General features: G+C 34.7%; 1 protein-coding gene across 1 annotated transcript; it reads left to right on the top strand.

Moving 5' to 3' along the window:
- The first annotated feature begins 2,797 nt into the window (after positions 1 to 2,797).
- Positions 2,798 to 9,073, top strand: LOC112511125 (thylakoid lumenal 29 kDa protein, chloroplastic). The gene is made up of 11 exons (XM_025116580.1): positions 2,798 to 2,981; positions 3,071 to 3,166; positions 4,763 to 4,859; positions 5,996 to 6,030; positions 6,203 to 6,268; positions 6,754 to 6,794; positions 7,000 to 7,130; positions 7,471 to 7,577; positions 7,738 to 7,875; positions 8,185 to 8,319; positions 8,709 to 9,073. Exons 1-11 carry the CDS (start codon positions 2,889 to 2,891, stop codon positions 8,817 to 8,819), a joined length of 1,050 nt encoding a protein of 349 aa, XP_024972348.1. The 5' UTR covers positions 2,798 to 2,888; the 3' UTR covers positions 8,820 to 9,073.
- The last annotated feature ends 951 nt before the right edge of the window (positions 9,074 to 10,024 follow it).

Raw genomic sequence — 10,024 nt, 5'->3', positions numbered from 1 at the left:
AACAAAATAAATAATTATTATCTTTATAAAAAATTATATTATTAAACCAAATATAAATTACTTCTTTATTGTATATAAATTAAATTATAAAAAAATTGAATTAAAAAATTATATAAAAAATGAGAAATTTCATATAGTTAATTTGATACTAATATTGATATATTTTTGTCAAATTTTTATGATATCTTCAAACATAGATTTTATTCAAAAATAAAAACATCATTGTTTTCTCAAAATCACATAAAGTCATATTATAACATCGACTGAGATAAAAAATAAAATGAAATATTAAAAATCACGATGTATCTCGCTGCATTGCTCGAGTACGCTTCTAGTTATCTTATAAAGCATTTGGCTAAAACTCTTAAAAACTCTTAAACCCTTCACATATCTGAATTCGTGTAACTAACTATAGATAAACACAATCAAATACAGGATAAAACATTTCATTTTAAATATAAAAAATCTAAAATATAATTTGTATAATCATTAAATTCTAACAGAATACTTAATTATTATATTTATAAAATTTATAATTTTAAACCAAAAATAAATCGTTTTATTATTAAACTTAAATTAATTTATATAAAAAAATACATTCTATATTATAAATCATTTGACAAAAACATTTAAAAACCATTTTTTATGTGTAAAATACTATTTATTAATGCATATTACTTAAAAGGGAAAAGTCCAAAAAAACCCAATGGACTTTACAGTTTGGAACGATTAAGTTATTGGACAATTTTTTGGAACAAATAAATCATTTAACATTCTAAAATCTGTTAAATAAATCATTAAACTTTTTAAAACATGTTAAATAGATCTTCATTCCTTAAAATTGTAACTTAGGGGGTGTTTGGGATTGCTTATTTTATCTGCTTATTGACTTATTTCAGTCTGGTACCGGTGATAAGCTAATACCTGGCGTTTGGATAAGAAAAAAGAAAACTGCTTATACCGGTGCCAAACCGGTAATAAACAGTTTTTGATAAGTTAATCCATCATGACTTATGAAAAACTGCTTATTACCAGTTTACCATTTTAACCCTATTACCCTTTATACCTATCTCTTTTCCTCGAGATAACATCGATCTCAATCTTCTCCCTTCTCCGGATAAAAATATCAATATTCTCTCTGTCATTTTTGGTCATTTTACAGATATAAGCAAAATTTTCCAAACACTAAAAAACAACTTATCAGCTTATTGCGGTTTGGTACCGCTATAAGCTAATCCAAACACTTTTTACAAAACTTCAATTTGATACCACATAAGTTAATAAGCACTTTTACAAAAAAAACATAAGTTGTTTTAAATAAGCAATCCCAAACACCCCATTAACCTTAACCTTAACCTTAACCTTAACCTGTAACCTGAAATTAAAAAAAAAAAACTTCAAAAATCCTAAAAACTTTTGACTACTCATCTCCTTCCTCTCGTGACCACCGCTCCCTCCCGTCTCCTTCTCCCTCACACACCGTCATCTCCCTCGCCCCCATCGCCGCCGCCGCACCACCGCCGCACCATCACCAGGTTGGCTTCCCCTTATGTCTGGAATCACGAGTGTCGCCCTTAGGTATCTTGCCACTACTACTGCATCAGTAACTTGAGGTTTACAATCACCATGGTTAAGATTTGATGAAACACAAAGATTCGACAAAAGGTTGCAATACATGATTTTGACATAAGAAACAGAATGAAATGTGTTGATTTCTTTTGTTTCTATTCCTTTCCCTTTCTTCCTCTCTCTGTGCAGACTTCATTAACTCAATTTTGTGAAACCAACACAATTTGTTTGTAAGGAAATCCCACCACCCATTTACCATTCCAGATGAAATTAGAGCGAAACCAGGGTAAGGAACAAGGTAATTAAAGACAGAAGTAGAAGCAAAGGTAGCAGGTGTAGGTTTGGACTTTTATCAAATACCTGGGAGACATGGTATTTGGGTCCGTTGGTTAATGAGAAAGTGACAAATCCTTTAGATTCTTCTACCTCTTCTATAAGATTTCAAAGAAAGTGACGTTAGAAATAGACATCAATGAAAATGTTTAGATTAGTTTCAGATAGTGTGTAGCACTGACCCAAATCTGGTTTAGACCAGCAAGGCTTGAGAGCAGTATCTTCCTCCTTCCAAGGATCATCGCCAGCCGAATCAAATGCGAGGCTTTTCTCTGAATCCTCAACACTTTGGGTGGATCCAGCATGGTTGACCTATATGAAAGGTAATTAGTAATGTGTATCTGAATTCTGATGGTAAAATAAATGAGGGTTTGAAAAGGGCATATAATTAAAACGGGACCAATTCCAATTATGGTTGGAGATTCAACGTGAGATAAAAGAAAATGATAAGAGTGAAGAAGAAGAAGCATACATGATGAGAAACAGGAGCGTCAAAGTGTTCACGCTTAATCATGTTGCCAAGCATTAGATTGTAAGTACTTTTTTTCTTTAAAAAATATTTATGGACTTGAACGTTTAAAATATAAAAATCTGTTGGTTTTTTCGGACCTTTTCCACTAACAAAATGTATTTAACAGATTTTAGAAAGTCCAAGGACTTATTTAACAGGTTTTGTAAAGTCCAATGACTTATTTAACATGTTCTAGAATGTCCAAGGATTTATTTGTTCCAAAAAATTGTCCAAGAACTTAATCGTTCCAAACAGTAAAAGTCCATTAGGTTTTTTTGGACTTTTCCCAACCTAAAAAATACAAGTATATATTAGGATACGGGTCGGGTAAAAGCACCATATATATATGATCCAGGATAGATAGGACTAGAATTTCCCAAATAAGGATAAGATAAAACCTACACACACCCACATGGATTTCACATAATCTCAGAAATCAAAATCAAAGAAAAAGAGGAAGAAAAAAAAAGCAACAATGGGGTTTGTTTCATTCCTCTCAACACTCCCAACTCTGCTTCCAATTGCTCCATTACCTTCCTACAATTCATCAAAATGCCCAATTCATTCTGTAAGTTTTTTTCTTCAATTCTGTCAGGACTCAAATTAGCAATTATTGTGTGTTGATCTGATTGATTCATATGTGAATTTGATGAATAGGGAACGATTAGTTGTAAAATTGATGATGGTGGTAGCAATGAGAAGAGTGTTCGGAGAAGGGACATTCTTAACTGCTTTGGGGCTGCCATTAGCATGGTAATAATTATTCTTCTCTTTTACCCCCCTTTTCATATCTTATTCACATGTGAATGGTTCCTCTTTACGTTTTGAAGCTTTAATCGAAATGCTATTCTTACAAGCTCCATTACTGCAAGTCTGCAATTCAAGTGTAAATATATGTATGTATGTATATACAAAAAGTTGATAGATATTTATAGGTAGCAAATCAAACTAGCCAACATGTGTACCAACTGTATCGATTACAGTTGATTGATAGTACCCTACCAAGTATGCAAACTTTTTTGGTACACGGTATTAGAAGTTGCGTACCTGGGGTAGTACATGGTACTGACTTATTTACTTATTTATTAGTTTTTGTATTTTCTATGCATTGGATATTAAACATTGTAACTTCAAATATTTTGTTTGAACATATGTTTGCAAGTCTTATTCTTTCTAAAAAATATCATATGTTACATGGAAACTTAAAAGGTCACTCAAGATTTGATCAATATGACAAGTTTTCATATATGTAACTTAAATTTGGTACAAAACCAGTGCTGGCACATATCAATCGAAAAAGTGTTGGTACCAAGTAAAGTTGGTTGGTACACAATATAGGATTTTGCATACCAATTATAATTGGTTGGTACACGGTATTGGGGAAAAAAATTGTTACTGTACCAAGTCCACCTTTGGTTATAGTAATTATAAAATTAGTTTTAACGAGCTTGTATACATTTGTGCAATGCTATATAGTACAATGTGAAAATATAATATGCCATGTTTAGCATTATCTTATGACGTTATTAAAAAAGTCTCTTTTGGTTAGCCGTAAGATAAGCTCGCTTTTTGAGAAACTACTTCAAGGCGTTTCAGTAAGTTCCCGGGGAATTTTTCCGCTTTTTTCCAATTATGCCCCTTATGTTTTTTAATTGATTTTTTCCCGCTTTTATCCAATTATGACCATTTTAGGCCGTTTTACATTCTCATCTAGTTTTTCAGCCGACTTATTAGCCAACAACTAACTTTTCAACCAACAAGTAGATTATCCGCAAACATCTAGTTTGCCAAAACATAGCTTGAGCTATTAATGCAGCTTTTTTTGTTCTGTTTTGAACATAAAACTGAATGTGATTATCAAACCATGTTTGGGTTGATTACGATTTTCGGCTTTTGTTTATTATATTTTGGGTTTTTTGGTCTTTTTTGCTGACCCCTTGATAGAAAGCTTATAAATACCCTTGTATTGATGAAGCACAACTTAAGGGGCCATTTACTAAACACTTTTCCTTGGCAACCGCTTACCGGTTCAATTACCTTACCGGGTGAACATAACAAGGACTGAGAATTTAACCCTGTAAGAGGGAAGACAAGGATCAAGAGTCTTACCCAGTAAGTGAGGGTGATGACTCTTACCGGTAAGCGCTTGCTAGGTTATAAATGCTTACCATTAATCCATTTTGATGGTCGGGAATGTTACCCATAAAGTTAGTGAGAGTGGCGATTCTTGCTGGGTAAGCATTTGGTAAACGACTCCTTAGACTATAGTTGCATAGAAGTAATGCATGTTTCTTTCATGAATTAGAGTGATGTGATCATGAGTTTCTGCCAGTTGTTCTCTCTCCATAGGAATTGGTGGCAAGTTCAACCCAAACCCCGAGCCCGTTTGTTGAGGTAGCAAATGCTGCTGATCTGATACAACGTAGACAACGTTCCGAGTTTCAATGTAAGCTTCTCAATTGCCCCTTTTAACTCCTGCTCTATATCAACGTTCAAAGATCCAACTTGTTGAAACTCAAACAAACCCAGTAAATCTCACACGAAATAGGGTCTAGGGAGGGTATGATGTATCCTTACCTCCACCCCGTGGGGTAGAGAGGTTGTTTCCTTGAAGTCTAAATGTTAGTGATAATGTGCTTCTATCTATCCCCTATTTTCAAAATAATTCTTTGGTATTTAACTAAAAACTTAGTTTTTAAAACCAACTATTTGTGTATAATACTTTATGTTATATAAATTACAATTTCAAGGATCTCCTTATCATTACACGGAATGTACTTTACATAATCTCGATGTCGTGAGTCAACAACCGTTCGCTCATGATTGACCTTATGATCTATCCGGTAGTTAACTTTTCCATGTCAATGAACAATAGGCATCTTAAAACATTGGTTTGTGTGAGAATATGTGGAACCCCATTAGATTACTCTCCAAAAGATCCCTTGAGGAGAGAATGGAGTGTCAAGAGGGGGCTAGACCGGTACAAAATTCCCCGTTGTGTCAAGTCCCTAGAGTGTTATGTATGGGCTTTTATACCACGTGGGAATATGTGGAACCCCATTAGATTACTCTCCAAAAATGCCCTTGAGGAGAGAACGGAGTGTCAACAGGGGGCTAGACCAGTACAGATTGCCCCAGAGTGTCGAGTCTTTAGAGTGGTTGACCTTGGCTCTGATACCATGTGAGAATATAGAACCCCATCAGATTACTCTCCAAAAGATTCCTTGAGGAGAGAATGGAGCGTCAAGAGGGGGCTAGACCAATACATATATATCCCTAGAGTGTCGATGTTAGACCTTGGCTCTGATACCATATGTGAATACGTTGAACCCCATCATATTACTCTGCAAAAAAGCCCTTGAGGAGAGAAGGGAGGTTCCAACAATATATTGAACATATATGGTCCAAGTCTAGTCGATGCGGGTTCAGCACCTTTTGTTTGTGTGCGAATGCATGTGCAAGAATATTAAGCTGCAAATACACAAATTATACATACAAATACGTAGCTCGAGCGTATATTAGCTTATCTCTACATTCTTTCAAACTCAAACTTTATCTTCTTTTTTCTTTTTCATTTGGCAGCAAGTATAAAGACAACCCTCTACACAGCCATCAAGGTAAATTGTGACAAATTCTTTTTCGTCATATATCAAGGGTCAGGGTGAGCCTTCGGGCAACTAGCAACCGGCAAGGTCATGGGTTCTAGACATGAAAACAGAGACGAGTAGCCTTGGTGGACCGAGGTCGCTTGTGGTTTTAGATAAATCTTACTTTTTGTTTATATTTCAGGCAAATCAGGAGCTTATTCCATCCATATTAACGTTAGCACTTAATGATGTGATGACATATGATAAGGTCAACCGACAACCTATTTAATATGTAGTTTCTTGAAGGGTAAAATGCATCAAAATGCAATGAAGTTTGCTTTAGTTCCTATTTAGTGTAACAAAGAATTCTTTTTCTCAACTGAGTTTCAAAATTTCCTTTTTAATGCAACAATTTGTTTCATAACTTATTGTTTTGTACCCATTTTTATCGGTAACCTGCTGATCATTTAACATTTGATGACGTGAATGCTAAGTTTGTCGTCTGCGTAGTAACCCTTTCCTAAACTGGTATCCACCTCATCAAAAATGTTACAAGATTAGCAGGTTACTGGTCAAAATGTGTACGAAATAGTAAAAAATCTTGAAACTTTGTTACATCAATTGGGAGAAAAAGAATTATTTGTTACAGTAAATAAGAACTTAACCAAACTTTGTTACATTTCTATGCATTTTGCAGTTTCTTGAATGCTGTTGATCGGTAAAAAACTGATTTGTTTATTGTTAAGCATGTAGGCCACAAAATCTGGAGGCCCAAATGGATCCATACGGTTTAGGTAATGACCGGTCTTTCACATGTTTAACGAAAATTGCCCCATTTCATTTGCATAGTATAAGTTGTACTATGATCTATTTGAAAGATTTGAGTTCATAATAGCAAAAAACGAGCATCAAATTTCGTATTACTTTTGAGTATACACATTTTCAGGGGTTTTAGCTCAAAAACTCGAATTTGCACTTGTATTTCTTTTTTGCATGAAGCTCGGAGATCAGCAGACCGGAAAACAAAGGACTTTCTGCTGCTTTATCACTGGTGGAGGATGCAAAAAAGGAGATCGATTCTTACTCGAAAGGTGGACCAATTTCATATTCCGATCTCATCCAATTAGCAGGTTAACGGCAGACTTTTAAGTTTTAATTCCGAGAAAGTTTCCGTTTTGATGTTCGTTTTATGTGTACGTTTGAAAATGCGTCATTGTTCCATATGTGAAACTTCAAGACTATTTTTTTCCGTACACAAAACAGTCCTAAACGTTTCACATATGAAACAAGACTGTTGTAAAACTGCATTTTCACACGTGTTGTTTCACATGAAAAATTGGTTCGTAAATTTGTATGATTTATTGGGTTTGTAAATGATTATGAAGTTCAATAACAACTCATTTGACTCTTGAAAGTCAAAGGATGACCATTTTTTTACATTCTCTAAGTAGCTTTAGTAACTTGATGTAGCTCAAAGTGCTCTTAAAGCTACATTTTTGGCTTCGGCTATTCGAAAATGTGGTGGTAACGAAGAAAAAGGGAACTTGTTATACTCTGCTTATGGCTCAAGTGGACAGGTTAGTTTCTCTCTATCTTTGTCGTACTTCCCATTTTTTGCTTTCTTGATGTAGCGATTCGTTACTTTGATCTCGATTTGTTAATTTTATCTTCGGGAATGGCGTGAATCCATTCGTTTCTATCATTTTCATACTCTTTATTCTCTGCTTTTTTGTATAGTGGGGTTTGTTTGATAGGCAATTTGGACGATCGGATGCTCAAGAACCTGATCCGGAGGGAAGAGTACTCGATTGGGCAAAAGCAAGTGTTCAAGAAATGAAAGAAAAGTTTATAGCCATCGGCTTTGGTCCTCGCCAGGTAGCTTCTCATCTTGTTTCCCAGAAAGAGAACTTTCACATTCATATATGAATATACATTATATTCATTATGAATACACACTATATTCATTATGAATACGCTATATTGATTTCATATATGAATATAGTTTATATTCATATGAGCATGACACTGTAGAGTAGACAAGCCAACTCGTCAAAAAAGCTTTGTGAGTCGTAGCCATTTCGTCATTTAAGGAGCGCTGGTGCACCCAGGTCGTGTTTTACTCATTTGCTGAGATTGTTTTTCTTTTTTCTGAGCCAGTAAACCCGTCTTCATTCGATTATGCAGCTAGCAGTAATGTCAGCATTCTTGGGTCCTGATCAATTGGCAACGGAAGCCATGTTAGCCATGGATCCAGACGTCACTAAATGGGTCGAGAAATACCAACGAAGCAGAGAAACGGTTTCTGAGACTGACTATGAGGTTAGCATCACATCTACAAACCCCCTTTTTGATAAACTAAATGACTATTTTGCCCTTAACAATAGAGGAAGCGATGGATTTCTCTATCTTATAATTAAGGGTATAATTGGAAAATTGACACTTACTTTCAAAAGCAGACACTTATTTTGGGCGACTAAAATAGAAAAGTGTACAATTATTTTGGGATGGAACATGTGGTATTTTTATAAGAACGATCAGATTTGCAGGAGACTTTTTTGTCTAAAGTCGTTCATCCTTGCAAATTGTTGGTGTTTTTTTGTTGAATTTTGACAAAAACGATAATTGTCCACATCGAACAGCCAAATACGATGGTTTGAAAAGTTATATCCCGAGATGTTGATAGAATTGTTGATCGTTTTCTTTTGCAGGTCGATTTGATTACAACTCTTACGAAAATGAGTTGCTTGGGTCAAACCATTAACTACGAGGCCTACTCGTACCCTGTCCAGAAGCTCGATTTCTCAAAACTCAAGTTGTAAAAACGGTAGATACTACGATTTATCATCATGGAACGGATAACACGAATAGAGTCACGAATATGACTGGTTTGGGCTGTGAAAATGTTTATTCGCTTGCGGCATATATCCGAGAAGAGTGTGGTTTTGTTTTAGAAAAGGTTCGCATTTAGAAAGTTACGATTACATTCATAAACATTGTAATGATTTTTTTTCATGTATCGAAACGATAAAACTCATGTGATATATGTTATATTCGGTAATTGCGGGTGTTTGAGGCAGCTTATGCGTTCCTCGACCAGGGTCTTGATGTTTATAGTTACACAAACCCTTCAATTATGCTCAAGGACATTTGCTATGTTTAGTAACATTAGGTGTTTGATTCAGCTTGCACACACCTCGACTACAGTCTCGAACTTAATAGTTAGACAAACCCTTCAATGGTTCTGAAGGGCATTTGGTATGTTTTGTAACTGTGAGTGTTTGTGCAGGCTTATGTGCTCCTTGACTAATCTCATGGAGTCCTGAAGTTAACAGTCAGACTGACTCTCCCGTGGTAGTGACCCTGAAGGACATATATTGGTGTTTGGGTCGACTTATGTGTTCCTAGATTAATCCCATGGAATCTTGAAGTTAACAATCAGACAAACCTTTCAGTAATCCTGAAGGACATCTGTTATTGTTTTCACTATGTGAAAAAAGCCGGTTCTCGGTTTGATTTGGTTAAGCTACCAACGACAAACACGAGCCATGGTTTGGTCTTGTCAAAATCGAGTTTCGGTTAAAGCAAATAAGTGGCTCTTGAATTTTAACGTTTTTGTGTGGGGTTTTGTTTCATTCAGAATTTGATTCGATTCCGAACATGTACATGTCCCCAGATTTCTCATAAACGTTACATTTCTTGCGAAGCTAAAATCTTTATTTGCTTAAAAAATTAGTACTAACTTTTAGAAAATGGTAAAACACATCAAAATATAACGAAGTTTGTCTTAAATTTCTATTTATGGTAGTAACAGAATTATTTTTCTCAACTCAAGGAATATAATAAACATTCACTTATGTTTATTTTATTCAAAACTTACCCAATAAATGGGTTTTCAGATCTTACTATGGTATCAGACTATCGTCAATCTTGATGTGTCATTTTTTTCAACGTTATATAACTTGACAATTGATACCTGCATATTATATATATATATATATATATATATATATATATATATATATAT

This window comes from Cynara cardunculus (genome assembly GCF_001531365.2).
Source record: "Cynara cardunculus var. scolymus isolate 2C chromosome LG 4, CcrdV1, whole genome shotgun sequence".
Classification (NCBI taxonomy): Eukaryota; Viridiplantae; Streptophyta; class Magnoliopsida; order Asterales; family Asteraceae; genus Cynara; species Cynara cardunculus.
This window is presented reverse-complemented; position numbering and strand designations above follow the sequence as displayed.